Here is a 20,528-nt window from a genome sequence, read left to right as displayed (position 1 = left end):
ATAATGGATTAATGAAATTGACAATTGGACAGGCCTCTGAGTGTGATCTGGATTACGTGATTTTAATTGATGTTTAATTGTATGGTTTTAATTGTATCTGCTTATTTTATATTATATGTATTGGCATCAAATTGCTGCCTGCTGTAGGGCTGTTCTGAGTCCCCTTTTTAGGGTGAGAAGGGTGGGATACAAATATGGGAAATAAATAAATAAATACTGTCACATCAAGAAATTAAGGACAAGGTGGGGCTACACAGGTGATGATTGAGTGGCTATTTTTGCACCCCATGGGACACGCATTAGCAAAGACTTGAATCAACCCATGGTAGGGCCAATGTTCTGCAACTATAACCAATAAAAGGTATGGCATTTTAGGTTCCAATAATTGATTGTCAAGTTTTGAGAGATAGAGACGCACAGATTTGCAATTGATCCCATAGTAATTAAATAAGAGACAGGTCAGTTATTTTGGCCACTTTTCTGATATAAATAGGAACTTCTCAGATCTTGTAAGAAAATAGATTACACGCAACTTGAGTCTTCAAAGATGTTGGGTTGATGGATGCTCAGTTTTCTTGTAATAATAATAGTAATTTTATTTCTTACCCACCTCTCCTCATGGCTTGAGGCGGGTTACAACATAGTTAAAACACATAATCATTGTAAAGATTTTATAAATACATATATTAAAATCATGGGAGAAAAGCAGAATGCAAATTCCATAAATAAATAAATAAATAAATACATTATTTTGCAAAAGAAAGGAGAGGGGAATTGATATATAGTTACAAGAATTAACGGTAAAATTCTTCTGCGTTAGAGATTGAAATAAAATTCTAAATGTCTTTGTCCAATGCTAGAAAAACATATTTCATTACAACCTCCATAATCCAGTGGCCATAATAGCTGGTGGATTCTGGGAGTTGTGGTGCAATCTTTATTCAAGCATTGCTTAGGGCTACTCATAGTTTGTGGGCAGGGAAATTGTGTGGATATGATAGAATGTATATACACACATGCCATGTTGATCATTAGGCAAATTTCAGAAATTTCTTTGACTAACCAAGAAAGCAGAAAAATCTCTGCAATCTTAAAAACCACAGGTTTCAGGTTTCACATATCAGTGAAGAAAATACCCCAAAACAATCTTCAGAATTTTGAACTTGAGGAGGAAATATATATTCCATAACTCTGAACAGAAAGGAAGGGATTAATTGCTTGTTCAGTTTTAATTCTTTATCTCTTGTTGCTTTCCCTCCTGCTGAAGAAATGCCAATTAAAATCCTTAGGAATATTTTGTTTCTTTTTCAGAAAGCTCACTGATGCAAACTCTTAACTGCTCCACGGATTATGACTCATATACAGCCTGTACCTGGTTTGAGCACCAGGAGGCAAGAAGCCTTATCAACATGAGTCTTCTTATCCTGAATCCTTCTCCTTTGGGGAATAACGTGCAAAGGTGATGGAGAGGAAGGACTGGTCTTATCTTATGGCAGGATGTAGCAACCAGCTGATGTTGAGTGGCAGGAAGAGGTCTTGAGCTACTGCTGATGCTCTGCATCTTATAAACCAGGCCACTAACTCCAAGTGTAGTAGAGGACACTGCTACTAAAAAAGTAAAAAGTCATGCTTGGTCCAACCAGGTTTTGTCAAAGACATTGGGAAAGGCAACATCTTATCCCTTGCCTCAAGAGACAATATATTAGGCAGGTGTGCAGAGACTGATGGGCCTAAGGGAAAGGATACTTGCACAATTGTGCACGAGAGGGTCATAAGAGTTTCATAAAGATTATGACTGAAACAAAAATAAACTTTTGGATGTAATTTTTAACATAGTAATTCCATGAGACCTGAAATTATTTTGAGAAGGGCTGATCTTGATGAATGCATAATTTTATGAGATCTAAAGCAGCTTCCTGGGAAAGGAAAATAAACCAGTTGACAGTATAGAGGTGCTGTCAAGAGTCAACCAGTTTTACTGGGACTGTAGAAAGCAAAAGGGAGCGGATGTTAGAAAATACATTCCTCAGAAGAGAAATAAAGATAGAATTCATCCATAGCACATTTGTGACATGGGCCTGATGAATATAAAAATGTGTCATGCAACAGTTGCATGCCAAAGGAGAGGCAGTAGAGCATGGACTTATGTGCATGCATAAATCCTTCTTATGTTTGCAAACTTTGAAAAAGCACAGTTTGCAATCATGTAAAGGATACATTGTACATGTACAGTATCAAAGACAGCTAATGGCCTTCATATTAGTGAGATGGCACATTCACTCTCATTTAAGTCCGAGCTTTAAGGAGCTGCCTAAAGTGTTATTCCCAATATAGATTTGTCATCAATAGATAGTTCCTTTAAACTTCAGAGAAAAAGCTGGAGTGCATTAATTGTTCTTCTGAAACACCACTATGGTACATCTATATGAGATCATAATGAGATCATGACAGTACATGCTCCATTTCCATACATTTCATTGTCATGAGTAGGAAACGACTAGATTTTCTTTTTTGAATGGGGGAACATGAAGGCACAAGTTTCTTAGGAAGGAGGAAATTGACAGTGGCCACCTATTCTCCTTGGTTTTCTCCAGAAGATGACACTCTTTATTTTGTCTGTTTTTGACTTCTGTTCCCCCCCCCCCCCGAAAGAGGAACTGCACATTAGTCTGAAGGAAAAAGGAAGGAGTCTCACAGGAAAAACAAGAAATGAAAGAAGTTGAATCAACAAGAATAGAGACCCTTAGATTATTCCAATACATTTTAGTTCAAAATAATCACCATCCGTTTCCCACATCAGTGATAATTTCTCCTGTTCCATTGTACAATAGTGTTTTTTCATAAGTGAAAGAAAAGGAGTGATTTCTACCCCCTGACCTTAATTTCAGTGTCAGCAAGACCACCAGCTAAACTCTCTGTCTTATTCACAACTGGTGGAGATGTGCATTGAAGGGAAACTAGAATGAAGACAATGTATGGCACAATCCAAATCCCATTTTTCATCTTCTGATAATGATAATGATAATGATAATACTTTATTTTTCTATCCTGCCTCCATCTCCCCACAGGGACTCGAGGTGGCTAACATGGGGCCAGGCTCAAAGAACAAATAATAAACAAGTAAATTTCATGTAAAAACAACATTTTCAAGCAAATAAAATGAACACATTAAAACCATAGTAATACAATATAATACAATAATAAAACAGTAAAATAATGGAATGATAAAATGCAAAGACTACCATTTAGTGACAAAGTGAATAAGATGAGAGGCGGTTTAGACAAAGGTGCAAAAATATTGTAATGCACAAGGGAGCAGTTATGAAAGGGTGTACTTTAACACTGTGTTAAATATTATTTTGCCCTGTTCTTAAAAAGAACAGGGTAATTTTGTTTTGTAGAAGAATTCAGCTAGTAACCCCCAAGGCAACAACTATTCCTAAATGCTTCTGTCAGTCAGGAAGTGCTTATCACTGTTCTCAACCAGGCTTTTATTTGCTCTTTTTGTGACTACTGGTAGATGGAAAGTGCCTTCTGTCTTCTTTCTCAGGCAGAGCATAGCCACTCTCAGGTCTTTTTCATGCACAAACTGACATGACTCTATCCTTGGGAATCCTGGGACTTTAAATCAAGAGACATTTGATTTCTCTGCCACCGAATTCTGGTGTCTTTGTCTACTAGATTAAAAATCTCACAGCAGTGCATTATTATTACATAGTGTGAGAAGTAGCTGTTTTCACTTTTTCAGGAAGAGCTTCACATGATAAATTTCTGTTTGATGGGCTGGCAGGTAAAAGGGTGTCAGAACAGATGTTTCTGTAGAAATTGTACCTTTAGTGGATTATGGGATCCCATAATCAAACATATAAACAATGCAGTGTATGAGATACCACAAAGATGTTTATGACGTATGAGCAACGTATGTTTAATCCCCAGATGGTTTCCAGTTTAGATGGCATATTCAGCCAGCCTTACTTAGTTTTGGACATAGAACTCATTTAGATATCATGCACAGATAGGCTGTCCACTATGGCTTTGGTGCCAAAACACCATGGATATCCCATTCTTTAGTGTGGGTTCTTTAGGACAGTATTACTTGTTAATTAATAAATAAAACCAAGTTCTTATGATTCTTACAGGGAGCCTGAAAACATGGCATGCAGTTCTCAAAAGGTGGGCTCTCAGATACGGTGGAAATGCCACAAAAACCAGGACACTATATTCTTAGGGATGGAAAATATCTTCATTTTCAAACCAGAGCGGTCACTGGATGTTCAACTGAATATCAGCTTCTTCAATAATGGTTTGTATTTCCAAGAATGTGAAAAAAAATTCCTCTACTCAGATCAGATCTTCCTTCCTTAGTCCAGTACAGAGAAATAGGTCAAAACCATTAAGCCTAGAGCTTGGAAAAAGTTCATTTTGGGGCCGCAGAACCAGCCAACAACCATAGCCAGTGGCCATGCTGTATAAGGAATTCTAGGAGTTGTAGTAAAAAGTTAACTTTCTTCAGTTCTGGGCCAGATATAATTTTAAACATATTAAAATTATTGCTATGGAAATAACATTTAAACAGGTCAACATTATTGCCATGACAAGAAAAATACTGAAAGTTTCTGGGACTATAAGACCTTATGGTCCTCACATTCACAGCATAATTAAAACCAGCTCCATCCTCTCACTCAGGGCATCTAGGAGAAGAAATTTGAAATTTGTTTGCCCTCTTTTCCTTCTTCATCCAACCAGTTTCCTGTCATTCCTATGGCAATTAGTGTGATCAGATTGGAGATAGAAAATCTATCCCTTTTCTTTAAACTAACCCATGAAATTGGCTTTTATTACAAATAACTGTAGACTGAATAGGGAGCACTAGATGGATACCAGACAGGACATTTGCTCCCTTTTTATGTTCAGTTAACCAAACAAATATAAAATGAATATTCATGAAAAACATGGCAGTCAAAGATTGGAAGTATAGTTATTCATCTCTTTATTAATTTGTTTTGTGCCATAGTCTCTAAATGCACTCAAAAAGAACCAGATTGGGTACTAAGTATAGCATCTTAAAACCAGGACCAAGCTAATGGGTGGCTTAGAATCAGGAAGAGAAGGCATGAACCAAAGACACCCAATTCAGCAATCTTGTTGAAGCAAGCAATCTTCTGGAAATTCAACAGAGCATGAGCTGATCAGTGAGGCAGCCAGATGTGAGATGTTGAATGGGAAACTCACTTAATCTGGAGTTCAGGAATGGAGGCATAGTGAATTGAAGACCATCGTTTGTTTAAAAAGGCAATGCTGGTCCAGATGTCAGCATTCAATATGAATAAAGTGACACCAAAGCAAACACATATCTTACTATTTTAGCAATTTTGGAAAGTTCCACCAAACAACCACATACAATACAATAGCATATAGCCAACTGTAGGAGGATCCTAGAGAGGTATAAGCCAATCTGAAATAGCAGTCGTTTCCAAAGAAGTACCAAGTCAAAACTTTGTTGAACCTTTTCCTTACATTTCGCATTGTTCTTATCTTAGTAGAATAGAAAACATTAGTTAGTCAGAACTTGTATTATTTGTTTTCCTTGAGATTTAAAGAGCTTAATAACTCTGTAGGGTATTTCCTTGATTTAGAATACTGTGAGAGTAGAGTGCTGCCTTCGGAGGAGTTGGGCTTTCTCACACAACTAATGGTTAATATGTGTTTTTTTTTGTTCACTCTCGCAGTCCAGCCTTTGCCACCTCAAAATCTGGTGGTGAACATCACAGAAGATGGTGACTCCTTTTTGATATGGGAAGCAGGTAATGGAATCATCAGAAACAACTGGCTGGAGAATAGCCTGGACTTTGAAGTCACCTACAAACGATTTTGGGAGTCTTGGGAGGTATCTGTTTGCATCTTTAAAGCTGTTTGGAAGCATTTCTGTTTATGTTGAGCTATTAATAATGATGATTAGTATCAGGTTGGCAGGTAAACTACATGCCAAGACTTCAGTAACTTTAATGGTTGTGTAGAACAGGGAACTCTAGAAGTTTTTGCTGACATGATAAACATTACCTTAAGAAATTCCAAAATGGTAAAGGACTTCGAAACCATGATGAAGTTCAGGGAGTTGGGTATGCTTAATCTGGAGAAGGGAACATGATGACCATTTCTCAATCTTTGAAAGGATGGCATATTGAAGATGGAGCAAGCCTGTTTACTGCTCCTCCAGGGACCAGCATACACAGCAATGGATTCAAATAACAGGAAAAGAGATTCAATCTAAGCATTAGGGGGAACTTCCAGATGATAAAAGCTGTTCAGCAATAAAAGAGGCTGCCTTGAAGTGCAGTGGAGTCTTCTTCTCTGGAGATTTTAAAACAGAGAATGGATGACAATCTGTTGGAAGAACATTGATTATGTATTCCTGGTAAAACAGAGTTGGGCTGGATAGACCTTGTGGTCTCCCCCACTCGATTATTCATAGAATCATAAGAATCGTAAAGTTGGAAGAGACCTCACGGGTCATCCAGTCTAACCCCCTGCAAGAAGCAGGAAAATCTCATTCAAAGCACCCCCGACAGGTGGCCATCCAGCCTCTGCTCAAAAGTCTCCAAAGGAGGAGCCTCCACCACTGTCCGGGGGAGAGAGTTCCACTACTGAACAACTCTCACAGTGAGGAAGTTCTTCCTGATGTTCAGGTGGAATCTCCTTTCCTGTAGTTTGAAGCCATTGTTGCACATCCTAGTCTGCAGGGCAGCAGAAAACAAGCTTGCTCCCCCCTCCCTATGACTTCCCCTCACATATTTGTACATGGCTATCATGTCTCCTCTCAGCCTTCTCTTCTGCAGGCTAAACATGCCCAGTTCTTTAAGCCTCTCCTCTTAGGGCTTGTTCTCCAGACCCTTGATCATTTTAGTTGCCCTCCTCTGGACGCTTTCCAGCTTGTCAACATCTCCCTTCAACTGCGGTGCCCAGAATTGGACACATTATTGCAGGTGTGGCCTGACTAAGGCAGAATAGAGGGGTAGCATGAATTCCCTGGATCTAGACGCTATATCCCTATGCAAGCCAAAATCCCATTGTTTTTTTTTTTGCTGCTGCATCACATCGTAATTCTATCAAAGATATAGGATCCCTATCACATAAATCACCCTATGACAACCTTCTTCTCAAGCAAAACATTATTCCAAAGTTCTTTATTAGTCAGCTTTTTAACAAGAAGCCATGCCTACACTTTACAAGAAGGAAAGCACTGTGTGACTGGTGGGCATATTTAATATGATGTTACTCTATGCTATTTCCGCTTTATAACTTTTTAAAAAGCCAAATGTCAACCTGTCCCTTTCTTCATTAATTTTCCAGGAATCTTCCTCTCTTTTGGTCTCAAATGCCTCCCAATGCCTTCTCCAACACCTTGTGCCTGGGAACACCTATGTTGCTCGTGTTCGAAGCAAGCCGGGTCGAACAAGCCAGTTTGTTGGTCATTATAGTGACTGGAGTTCTGTGGTAATTTGGGATACCCCAGAAGGTAATCCTACAAAGAGCTGGCTATTTGATTGGAAGAAGACAAAGGCAAGATGAAATCTAAGAACCTATGGACACTGTCGTGTAATCCCAACTGCTAAAACTGCTAGATAGCGAAGTGATTCAACTATAGGTGGAATATGTGCTCTCTGCTTGCTCCACCTGTTGATGAAATGCTCCTGCACACACATTCTTCATTTCAATATTCTGCAATGTTCTATGAATAAGGCAGTATGACTTGTTCATGAAAAGCACATCCTTCAATATTTCAAGGACGAAAATCAGGACCTGTGTGATTAAGTAACATGAGTGTGGTCAATATCTCAAAGTTATTAATGTGGGAGAACACAAGCTAGGAGAGGTTGCAGCAGTTGATGCATGAGTTTGTGCCTCCTCCTTTCCCCCCTGCTGATCTAATGGAGTGCATGTTACTTTTGCACTTCAAACTCAGTTTGCAGCAACCGAAGTAGGTTGAGAACAAAGTAGGGATGGGGAAAGAAAGAGACAATAGGACATTTTAAAAGCATTTGTAGACATAGAATGATAGGGGATTAATCAGCACTATTCCTGCTAAATCAGGACAGTTTGAGGTTACAGAACAGTGCTTGCATGAGGGTGTCTAGGACTATAAAGCCTGGTGTCTGTACATTTCAGCAGCAGTAATGTGTATGTGTGGCTTGTGATGGATGTTCAGGGGCCAAAAATGATCCTGGATTTGTTAAGGTTGTCCATCCATATGTGAAATACATTGGAATTCTCTTCTTCAGCAAGTCTGATGTTAGCTATATATTCTTCATTTTTTCTCGATTCCTAATGGCACATATTACCAATTCCTCTTTCATTTTCCACCACTGTGTTTATTTTTGTCAAGCACTGTGTGGTCTTCAAAACATGTTGATTTCTGCTTTTCTCCATTAGGCAAAGTTGAAGCTCAACCCAAGAACGTCCATTGTCAATTTAAAGGCATCGATCAGCTTAAATGCAGCTGGGAGGTGAGGCAAGAGATCAGCAGTTCTATTTTGTTTGCCCTCTTCTACAAAGATAACACAACATCACAGTGAGTTTCTTTTTGACAAACGTACCTCCAAATCTTCTGGACTTTTCCCTCATGCTTAAATGTCCATCCTCCTGATGTTAGATCCTTTGTTCTTCAGAGAGAAGGAATGCTTTCCAGTCCATGAAACGGAGCTGCCTCCCAGCCCTCTCAAAGGCCCTAAGCATGTCTTGCAAAGCTGTGAAATCAGTGTCACCAGCCCAAATGGACCAAGTCAATACTTTGTTACTGTCCGGCCAAAAGAAGAAAAGAGAACAATGGAGATGGCAAAGCGAAGTAAGATAAACAAGGTCAAACTGTGGGTTTCTATACTTCTATTTTTGGTTTTTTTTATACACTTGCCAGTGCAATTTCATGAAAAGCAAACATGGGGATGAGGCAGATCACAGACCTACACTCAACACACTCATCTGAATGCCAGATTTAGGCAAGGGGCATTAGATTTCCTATCTTTCAATCCCATAAAGTCCAACATTTCAGAGACAACGGATTTAGTGTAGCAACAAAAATAAGAAAACAACCACATGTGCCCTTGTCATGGTGGAGCAAGCAACAGAGTGGTCTAGGAAACCAAAATCTGAAATTACAAAGTACCTATTTTATTTTGTACAAACTACATCTTTTCCAGAGGCTATATGGCCAAATAAAAATGTATATAATGATAAAAAGTTCATTTCACTAATGCAGCTAGCTCCCATATGGAGGAGAGTTCCTCTAAAATGTTAGACGTGCTGAAAAACAATCCTTCCTGATTCTAGTCACTTGTGAGGGTTGGGCTGTGCTGATGTTTGCATAATAGAATAAGCATTTGAATCCAGATTGAAAGGATGCTTTGGCATGGCGTAAAGTCACATGAATTATTTGTGCTTCCTAAACAACAGGGGCTTCTGGAACACACAAATAGTTTGTGCAGATTTGTGTCTTAATCTTACCTCCAATGTGCTTGAGAAGTGCCACTTCTGGTAATTTACTCTGTTTGTCCTCCAGGATATAAAAACTGTACTAAATAGGAAATAGGTAAAGCAGGAATGGTTCTAGAGAGAGTGTTGAACTTCTGAAACATTATCTGAAAAGTATGGCTTTCCAAAGTCTGGTTCTTAAGTTAACTTCATACCTTTGTTTTCCAGTCAAGGCAGCCCCACCTTATAACTTGTCAGTGACAGATTTGAACTATCAAGCTTACAAACTGCAATGGAAGGCCACAGCCATTCTAGATAATATCCCACAGATATATCGGATTTTATACTGGGAGACTGGAAACCCATTAGAGGTAAGAAGGAATGGATTTCTTCCATCTCAGAAACATATCCAGTGCAAAAAGTCACTTTTTGTGACTGCAGCTCCCAGAATGCCCCAGCCAGCCTGGCCTGTGGGAGATTAGCTTTTAAGAAGCAGTTTTTCCAAGGTTTCTCTTCTCCCACATATCCATTTCCTTTTCCTTTCTTTTCCCAGGTCAAATATGTCGATGCTAGCTTTGATAAAGTGTTTACATTCACTTCAAAATTCCTGAAACTGGGTTCAAGTTACACAGCAAAAGTGCAGGCAAAAGTGAATGGACGAAGCTATGATGGCCCTTGGAGTGAGTGGAGCAAGGAGATTCAGTGGACCACGAAGGACAGTAAGCCACAAAGGAACATTTTTGAATAGCTTTCTTTCAATCTCAAGAGAGGAAAAAAAAACTGGAAAAGCACTTTTTGGGAACTAAAATTCTGAGCAGCACCAAGCCCCCATGATCAGTGTTTTTTGCAGGAAAGGCACCTTTATATCAAGAAGCTACTTCCCTAAGTTTTGCAGGTTTATAAGGTTTCCTTGTGCTGCTCAATTTACTCATGCTGAGCAGTGCACTATCAGGTGGCAAATGATACTCTCACAGATTATGCCCTTGTGCCTGCTACTGAAAAACGGAGAGAAGCTAGAGTTCTGCTCCATGTCACTTACTGCATGTTAGATGTTAAAGTTTATGAGTTGTTTCTATATAGATAAGATATGGTATATTCTCTATTCCAGGGTTCTGGTTACATTTATGCAATGCAGAATTCTGGTTTAGCTTCTACTACGATGATTACTATCACCTCCTCCCCCTTATAGCCACACAGCAGAATCCTAGCAGGGTTGTTGTGTGTTTTCCAGGCTGTATGGCGATGTTCCAGAAGTATTCTCTCCTGACGTTTTGCCTACATCTATGGCAGACATCCTCAGAGGTTATGAAGTATATTGGAAAAACTAAGCAAGGAAGGCTTATATATCTGTGGAAGGTCCAGGGTGGGAGAAAGAGCTCTTGTCTGTTGGAGGCCAGTGTGAATGTTGTAAATAATCACTTCAATTAGCATTAATGGCCTTGCAAACTTCATGTCCTGGCTTTTTCCTGCATGGGGGGATCTTTTGTTTGGAGGTGTGAGCTGCCCCTGATTGACTCATGTCTGGAATTCCTCTGTTTTCAGATTGTTGTTCCTTATTTACTGTTTTGATTTTAGACTTTATTTTAATACTGGTAGCCAGATTTTGTTCATTTTCATGGTTTCCTCCTTTCTGTTAAAATTGTCCCCATGCTTGTGGATTTCAATGGCTTCCTAACAATTTGACAGAACATTAACTGCTATGTGTCAATTTATTTCCAATATTTATTTATTTCCAAAAATTATATCCCGCCCTTCTCACCCGAGGGGACTCAGGGTGGCTTACAACACTGGCACAATTAAATGCCTATACAAAATTAATCAACAGTACATAAAATCAGTTAAAAAACAATTAAATACAATATAAAATTACAGTATATAAATTTTAAAAATATATATGCTCTGATCTGTTCATCCAAAAACCTAGTGCCTTATCCATAGGTCAGTCTGTGTCATCTTTATCGTTTATTCGTTAAAAGCCTGGGCACATAGCCATGTTTTTAGGGCTCTTTTAAAGCCCAAAAGAGTTGGAACTTGCCTGATCTCTCTGGGGAGGGTGTTCCACAGCTGGGGAGCCACCACCGAGAAGGCCCTGTCCTTCGTTCCCATCAGCCGCGTTTGCGAAGCAGGCGGGACCGAGAGGAGGGCCTCTCCGGATGATCTTAAGGATCTTGCTGGTTCATAGGAAGAGATACGTTCAGACAAGTAGATTGGGCCAGAACCGTTTAGGGCTTTATAGGTCAAAACCAGCACTTTGAATTGGGCAATTGTCAATGCCATGACATTTTGGGATTTGTAGCTTTTTGGGGTATTTATTACCTTTTTCTGTTAAAGAGCTCTGAGGACACAACACACTAAATGGAGCCATAGGAGTTAAAGTGGTGTCAAACCACTGTCATTCTGCAGCATGGATGGTTTTCTTCTCTCCATCCTCGCCTCCTTTTTCTGTGTGCATTCAAGTTATTTCTGATTTAAGACAACCTCAAAGTGAATCTATTATGGAATTTTCTTTGCATTATTTTTTCAGAAAGGTTTTCCCTTTTCCTTCTCCTCAGGTTGAGAGTCTGTGACTTGCCCAAGTTCACCCACTGGGTTTCATGACTGAGTGGGCATTTGTACCTTTTTTCTAGAGTCTGCTCAGATCACTACAGCACACAGAAACACACTAGCTGCACTAGTATTTTGGGATGGTTTTTCAAGTTGTTCTCAAAGACAGCCCCACTTATAGTACGTTGCACCAAACCGATCAGTCAAAAAGTCTTTTTGCCCAATATACCACATTTTCTTCTTTATATTTCACCAGTAGTTCAATGTTCAGCCACAGCTCTCAGGATTGAGGTGCTGGTAGTTAGAATAATAGAATCATAGTTTTCAATCGACATGTGATCATGTCATCCTCCTGCCTCTGATCCCTCTTCAATCCACATTGGGTTTCATAGTAGCTGGAATCAGAATATGGATGGGATTGGATTCTTCCAGAAATAATATATTATCGTTGTTGTTATGTAAAGCATTTTGTGATAGTTTAGTTTGAATGGGAAATCAAGACGTATTAGCTCTACAAAAATATGTCTCATTTGAAAATAAAGTAATTGTTAACTATTCACCTGGTCAATCTTTCTGAATTTCTATTTGTGTTTGTTGTTCTCTTCCAGTTTTTCCACCTTGGGGTATTCTACTGATTGGTGTGATCTCTATTATTTTAATCATGGTTGTCCTCTACTGTTGTTATAAATACCTTCTTTGGTAAGACTGTGCTGCAAATATGGTACATGGGTCCCTTGGTAGAAGGAGTGGGATGGCAATGGAGTGGACAATTTTGTTTGTCTGTTTTTGAAGAAGCTGTTCAGTTTGCAAACCTCTTTAAAATTAACGTTGAAAATGCTGGAAAGTAATCAATCCAAAAGTGATTAAAATATTCAGGGATTTAAAAAGCCTCTTCTTGATATTATCAACAACACTCTACAAAACTTAGGGAACATTATTGTGCATTTCATTGCATTTTGGGTATTTTTGATCCACCATCAATGTCATTTTGGATGCAGTTAGACTTTATCCAAGAGCTAACATGGTATAGTGGTTTGAGGTTGGACTACAACTCTGGATACTAAAATCCGTGGATGCTCAAATTTATTATATAAAATGACATAATAAAATAGAGTCCCTTATTCAAATGGTGTCCATTGTTCGTAAAAAGCTATTCAAGGTTAGCTTTTAGAAATACATTCGAATATTTTCAGAATATCGATGGTGGAATCTGTGGATGTAGAATCCATTGATGCCACAAAAAAGTGGTTTCCTTTCAGGTGTTGTTTCATGAGGCTTTCATGTGGCATTTGTAAACATTTGCTTCAGTATGCTTAAGAAAGGGGTGGGAGTCGGGGGACCAGATGGGTTTTTACTTTGTCTAATGTATTAATGTTTATTTCACTTTTTCTTCAGCAAGAAAAGAAAATGGGATGCAGCCATTCCAAGTCCTCCCAGGACACTTCTGCTCCCAGACTTTTTTCAGGTAGGAGAGATTCTCTTTCAATAGGGGTTATTAACATCTTTTAATGTGCCTTGCACATTCCCTTGGGGTTCCTTGATTGATGTTTTTGCTTCTGATAGGTTTCCCATGTAGCTAATATGCAACTGAGCAATTTCTTCTGTGATACTTCTGCGCTACCTATTTGACTTTTGTAGAAGAGTATAGCAGAGTCAGCCCTGCAGTTAACCACAGTGACCTAGTATAGTAGAGTCTCACTTATCCAACACTCACTGATCCAACGTTCTGGATTATCCAACACATTTTTGTAGTCAATGTTTTCAATACATCATTATATTTTGGTGCTAAATTCGTAAATACAGTAATTACTACATAGCATTACTGCATATTGAACTACTTTTTCTGTCAAATTTGTTGTATAACATGATGTTTTGGTGCTTAATTTGTAAAATCATAACCTAATTTGATGTGTAATAGGCTTCTCCTTAATCCCTTCTTATTATCCAACATATTCGCTTATCCAACGTTCTGCCGGCCCGTTTATGTTGGATATGTGAGACTCTATGTAGATGTAAGCATCAATAAAGCAAATACTGGGAACCAAAAGAAAGGAAGATGTAGATGAAGAGAATGAATATTAAATATTTTGCTATTTATAAATAGAAACATTCAATATTTCATGGATTTTGACATAAAAGGTTCTCTGTGAATTTCTATGACGAACATATTGCCAAGAAATTAAAGTGATCACTTGGAGAGGTCTCAGTGAAACCATCTCTCTTAGCTTATTTACATTACTATGACTAAAGTCATGCTATCTTAGCCTTAGGGGAAGGCAAAGACAAATCACTCCTCAACAAATCTTCCCAAGAAGTGTTACATTGGCATAACTGCTTTTTCTAGTGTTCCATAAGGAGGTAATATCCAGGGTATTGTAGTGTTTTGAGTGTTAGACTAGGATTCTGAGTGATCAGTGCAAATCCACTGAGTGACCTTGGGCAAGTCACACATTCTCAACCTCAGAGGATGAGCCCCCGGTCATGCAATGGGTTAAAACCCTTGTGCTGGCAAGACTGCACACCGACAGGTTGGCGGTTCAAATCCGGGGAGAGCGGGTGAGCTCCCTCTGTCAGCTTCAGCTCCCCATGCAGGGACATGAGAGAAGCTTTCCACAGGGTGGTAAAACATCAAACATCTGGGCATCCTCTGGGCAACATCCTTGCAGATGGCCAATTCTCTCACGCCAAAAGCGACTTGTAGTTTCTTAAGTTGCTCCTGACACAAAAACAAAACAAAACAAAACAAAAACCTCAGAGGAAGGCAAAAGTCATTCTAAATAAATATTTTTGATAAAACCCCATGTTATGTTTGACTTAAAGTTATCATAAATGAAAAGCAATTCACAGCAGCAATAGGAAAACATCCTGAACCTTCTTTTGTAACAACTTTACCAAGTTGTGCAGTGGATCCCTAGAGAATACCTCCTAAACTCGCCATCAGTATGGTGACTGCACTTTTATGTTATACCCGCTTCAAACAGGATTTTAGTCATGGGTGTCTGAAGATTTGGAGATGGCCTTTTTGTTGTCATGTCACTTCAAATTGACATGATCACATCAGTCAACAGTTCTGAGGTATCATGAAAGTGCAGCAAATTGTTCACTAGAGAAAGAAAGCACTTACAAGATTTTCTCCACGGGGCCCAAAATATTACAAACTATATAGCTTACCTTGGCTGGAGATAGGTCCATTATCCTTTTGACTCCATTCCATGCAACAAATTGTTTTTGACTGACTCTTGATTTTAAAGCTAAGCGGTTGTGAGCTCCATTATCTTCTCTATCAATTGTAGCAATAAATGAAGCTTCCAGTTCATGGCATTTATGCTGGTTTATTTTGGAAATTAATTTGCATGCCACTTTTTAGGGCAATTATTTCTGAAGTAAACCTTTCCCAACATGGAGTCCCTAGAAGTTGTTGCACAAAACTTCTCACAATAGTCAATGGTCAAAGCTAATGGGAATTGCCTTCCAATATTTGGGGACCTAAAGTTGTAAATGTTGTAAAAAGTATTTATATTGATGTACAAGCATGAATGGGCAAAGCATGGCCCTCCAGATGTTGTTAAGACTGCAACTCCCAGGATTTCTTACATTGGGTGGGTGAATGAAAACTCAGATTGGGTGAATGAAAACTGGAATCCAATAGCATTTTGCTAATCCCTACAAAATGGCAGGAGAAAGTCTCTGATAGACTAGTGACAATGCAAGTACCGAAATGTCACCTGGCTGTCTGCAGAAGAGTGATGCAAAAGCTCTCGAGAGACATAGTGATCTCATATAAGTACTAAAGAAGAGGCACTGGCATTATTGTATTATAGCTTTTGGCCAGGGCTGGGATGGAGGACATGGAAAAACATTATTCATGCTACACGCAGTTGTGATCGGTCCCGTAAAAGTACTTAACACACAATGGTTGGCATCCTATTACAACTTTGTAAAAATAAAGCTCTCTCCAAAGTCCTTCTGTATCTGGAAGGTTGGGTGAAGCTGGAAAGGCAGAGAAGGAAATTCAAACCACGAATATCTGACAGGTCTGAGCTTCTGGATGAAGGGAAAAGCTCACTCTCATTTCTTCCCTTCTGACCAAACTGAAACCAGCTGCATCTTCAGTGTCTGAATCAGCTTCCCGTACTTCCTCCCCTACTGATACGTGAAGGTAGAAATGATCTCTCTTGGGTTCCCATAGCTATTGAAGGGTGGACGTATGTGGAACTCTACAGGGAAACTATGCAGATGTATAGGATTTCAGTCAACAGTTACTAATCCCACAGATAGCATTCTCTTCCTGGTAGCCTTTGGCAAGATTTTGATAGATAGTTAAGCCAAGAGACTGATGAGAAAAAAATGAACAGCACCCTAAATCAACATAGTTAACAACCTGGGTCAATAAAGAAAGGAAAGGTTTTATTGACATATCCAAGGTGGCATTGTTTTTCTTTACCATGCCTCCCATATCCTATGATATTTTCCATCTGCTAAGTTTCTAGCACCCTGCAAGAACAAACATCAGCAGAACAGTAGGCTAGATCATGTAGTTTCTATCATGTATCCATAGCACTACTTTCTGAACCCGCTTCTGCATGTGGTTTGAGCCTCACCTCAGATTCTCAAGAATCCATTTGGTCTGGGGAAGGGAGGCTTCTGATCCTATAAATCAGGGATGATGGAAGTTGCACTCTGGAAGGCTGCACATTCCCCATAAATGCTTTTCAGGTTTTGTGCGTCACAGATACACCTCATTTCTCCATCTGTTTATGCCCAGCCCAGTTCTTTAAATGCTTCTATAACATTCAAGAACAAACTTGTAAAAATGATAAACCCTGAGGGAAAATGAGATAACAGCAGCTGAGGAAATACGTTAACTCATGCCCAGATCTGCTTAGCTGGAAATGGAACCAGAGTTAATTTTTGGTGGCTTTATTTCCTCCTGCCCAATGCAGCAAACTCTAAATAGACGTGTTTATGCATGAGTCCCAGACAAGTTAATGTTGATGCAAAAGAGAGGATCTGAATATTTGTGAGGTCAGTTGCATGTAGGTGTCAAGCTAGCACATGGGTACTCAAGAACCATCCTGAATTACTGTAGCTATATATGAACATTGCTTTTTGATGGCTGGATGGACACATTGATAGATGAGCATATATGTAGGAGAATTTAATTTGTATTCAATGAATTGACTCTTCTGTTCTGGCTCTTTACTCCACCTCCCTTTGACATCTCACCTTATCTCTTTTCAGAAAGTAGAATTATCAGATGGCTTGGAAGACAGTAGTAGACAGAGCTCTTCAAAGTTGCAAGGGTTTGACTATACCAAGATATTGGAAAGGTGAGCATACAAAGCTGAGATATCTACTCTTGTTTAAAGCATTACTTCTTAAACTGTGAGTCTCAACCCCAAAGGTGGCCCCTTTAGCTCAAAGTTGGGGTTCCAAAAACATCACTGTAATGCTCCTTAAGATTTCTTCCCACAAAGGGCGAGGGGAGTGTATGGAATCATATTCTTTGCATGGCATTATGTGGTGTTTCGTTTTTTAAGAAGATGGCGAATTTATTCACCTCCATCATACAAGATCCCGTCCACCCTTTTCTAGCTAAATTGTGATTCTTTCCTCATTACATGAGTGGCTGTTGTCTCCTCCCATTCAATTCCTCTTATATTTTTTTTTGAAAATTGCACAATTGCAGAAGTGCAAAACAAGAAACTATCAATAAATCAACATTTCAGGTGTTCAAAATTTGCAGTGACATCACTAAAACTATTTTAAAAATCCATTCTTTGCCCACATGGGTCTCTTGAAAAACTCTTTTATCTTGGCATTCTCTCAAGGAAACCACACCCACTCTTCCAGAAATTGTCCTTTTTGGTTTCATCTTTCACCTCAGTCTTCGAGTGTTCTGTTCGACAATCTCTATGTATTGACTGACATTGTGTCATTTATTTCTCTGCCGCAGGGAAATGCCAGTGACCCATCCAGAGTCTCTTCCAGCTGAGTCAAGGAAAACAGAACAGCATTCACTTGTCTCTCAGGATATGGAAGAAATCAAACTTCCAAATGTAAGCAAAGCTGGCCAATTTTTGACTCAAAGTGTTGAAAAGGCAATACACAGTAGTCACCAGGTTCAGATCTTTGATTATGATGGCCCATACTTACACCTTCCACCAGAATCTTCTGTACGTGATGTTTCACAGGATGTGCAAATTGTACCATCAAAAAAAACAGAAATATATATGTCTTTGAAGCATATGAAATTGCCCCATTGCTTGTACCCCCAGCAGCTACCAGTAGAGAAAGAGAAAGAGGCAGTTCCATCTTTTCTTACAATAAGTGATGGGCAGGGGGAAAAGAAGCAGCAACTTCTGAAAAGACAAGAAGGATCTCAAAGGGATACATATGTGAAAGAAGACAACAAAACAAGGGGAACACAACATCTTCCTGGTACAAACAACTCTGGTCAAAATGGACCATTGGATTACATTGCGACTGAAAATTTACCAGTGAGCCAAGTAGAGGGCTCTTTACATTTGATACCTGTAGTGGCCTCAGAGAAAGAGATGCCTGCCTGCAGTAGGATGGCCACAGATGTGCCAGAAACAAGTGCAGATCTCTCAAGCTCAATGATGGATCAGAAGAAACCAGACACTGTGCTACCAACAAAGGGACAAATGCTAGCTATTCCTTCAGTAACACCCCCCAAAGCATTTGACGACTATGTGATGAGCCTTCCTGCAACCCCAGGATCTACACTGAAGGAAGGACTTGGTCTCTCCACCGAGGAACCCAAGCACAACAAGGGATTTTTTATATTCAACCCTGACAACAAGAGCCCCATTTTCTTAAGCCAAGTGGGAGATTACTGCTTCTTTCCTAGCTTCAAGTTAAACAACGAACCCCTCAAGAATCCCAAGGGAACTCTGGGACATGGCTTTTCAGAAACAGGCTCCAAAGTCACAAACCCTCTTGATGATGCCAACTCTGTTGGAAGCAAGCTGCAGACAACTATTTCACCTCTGCCAAGACTTGAGTTTTAAACTTTCCCATCTTGTGTACTATGAAGAGAATAAAAATGTTATCTCTTCCTCAGCTGATCTGGATCAATCCATTAAGAAGATGGATAGCAGGGTAGTAGAACTGATGTCACAGGGCTAAAGCCTTAAGTCTTTTTGATGAACAAGGACTCTGATATCATCTGACGCTCCACTTGGATTGGATTGTTCTAAGATTTGTTGGAATTCCCACATTAGTACAATGGGAAACTGATTTTCCTAGGACCAAGATATCATTATAGGCTCTCTCTATTGCAATCAAAAGTATTTGGTACAGGTATGGGTGGGTGTCTTGGTTAGGCAAGAGCTGTTAGCTTTACAAAAGTCCAGCTTCTGCTGAAGATAATTGCTAGAAATAACTTTAACTCAACAGAGCTGGCTGCTTATATGGAGTGTTTCTGTAGAGATTGCCTTGAAGAGGGCTTGTGCTTCAAAATTACCCTTATTCTAGTGGGGAGGAGCCAAGGAATCCCTTCTTTTGGCTTATCAACATGTATCAGCAGATTTGGGATACTGTGTGTTTGTATGTTATGGAAAGAGACAAGAGAGGGGTGGGAGAAAGAGATTGTGAATGGTATAGATGCATGAGTTATACGTAAGATGATCAAGCAGCTATGACCCTCTTTGCTGTAATTCCAAAATCCCCCCAAAGTGGTTGGATACCATTTATTGTATTTTTTTGAAAAACTAACTCTCGGCATTTCCTTTTCTAACTCACTTCTTTCTTAGCAAGTTTTCAGAATAGAGAATTATAGCACTATCATTTGGTTTAAATACCATAACAATACTCTGGAATCCTTGGATTTGCAATTTAGAGAGAAATCTCCATGAGAAAAGTCTATTTTTTCAACAAACTACAGACTGCAGGATTCCACAGGGTACAGCCATAGCATTCAAAGTGGAATCATGCTAGTATAATTGTATAAAGGAAGCCTCCGGGTTACAAACATCTGACTTACAAATAGTTAAGAATGGGGACGAGACAAATCTACCCCTTGGAAGGGAAATTCACTCCTGAAAGAGTTATCATGGAGAAAAGGTGTCTCCACTGAAGCTTTCTCACCAATCCTTATTTCCACAACAAGGCAAATTTTTCAAAACCCTATTATCATAGAGACAGAAAGTGAAGTGAAATCTTCTGAACAAGGGCACAAACAACAGAACAAACACAACAGGGGTGTTCACCCTTCCCTATGCTATCCAATGCTAAAAGATATATATTTCTGGCTGGAGTTACACTTAAAAATGTACCTATTCTGACTTACAAATAAATTCAACTTAAGGACAAGCCTACAGAACCTATCTTGTTCATAACTTGGGGATTGCCTGTAGTGTAAAATGCAGCACAGTTGCATGTCTGTTTTTTTTTTAAAGATACTTCACTGTCCTACAATACAAAATACAGCCACGTGTCAGTTTAAAAAAGACTCTCTGACATGAATCTCCTTTTAATAAAGTTTTTTAAATGCT

General features: G+C 39.2%; 1 protein-coding gene across 1 annotated transcript in view; it reads left to right on the top strand.

Moving 5' to 3' along the window:
* Nucleotides 1-20,528, top strand: part of csf2rb (colony stimulating factor 2 receptor subunit beta) — a 39,330-nt gene extending 18,802 nt beyond the window's left edge. Inside the window, exons 4-15 of the mRNA XM_016993673.2 lie at nucleotides 1,312-1,459; nucleotides 4,140-4,303; nucleotides 5,730-5,887; nucleotides 7,351-7,516; nucleotides 8,431-8,569; nucleotides 8,667-8,842; nucleotides 9,694-9,836; nucleotides 10,019-10,184; nucleotides 12,618-12,708; nucleotides 13,405-13,474; nucleotides 17,251-17,339; nucleotides 17,966-20,528. Coding sequence (XP_016849162.2) covers nucleotides 1,312-1,459; nucleotides 4,140-4,303; nucleotides 5,730-5,887; nucleotides 7,351-7,516; nucleotides 8,431-8,569; nucleotides 8,667-8,842; nucleotides 9,694-9,836; nucleotides 10,019-10,184; nucleotides 12,618-12,708; nucleotides 13,405-13,474; nucleotides 17,251-17,339; nucleotides 17,966-19,043 — 2,588 coding nt within the window. The 3' untranslated portion in view covers nucleotides 19,044-20,528. The remainder of the gene's footprint in view (nucleotides 1-1,311; nucleotides 1,460-4,139; nucleotides 4,304-5,729; nucleotides 5,888-7,350; nucleotides 7,517-8,430; nucleotides 8,570-8,666; nucleotides 8,843-9,693; nucleotides 9,837-10,018; nucleotides 10,185-12,617; nucleotides 12,709-13,404; nucleotides 13,475-17,250; nucleotides 17,340-17,965) is intronic.

Source organism: Anolis carolinensis, chromosome 5 (genome assembly GCF_035594765.1).
Source record: "Anolis carolinensis isolate JA03-04 chromosome 5, rAnoCar3.1.pri, whole genome shotgun sequence".
Classification (NCBI taxonomy): domain Eukaryota; kingdom Metazoa; phylum Chordata; class Lepidosauria; order Squamata; family Dactyloidae; genus Anolis; species Anolis carolinensis.
The sequence above is the reverse complement of the archived record's forward strand: the minus strand, read 5'-3'. Positions and strand labels throughout refer to the sequence as shown.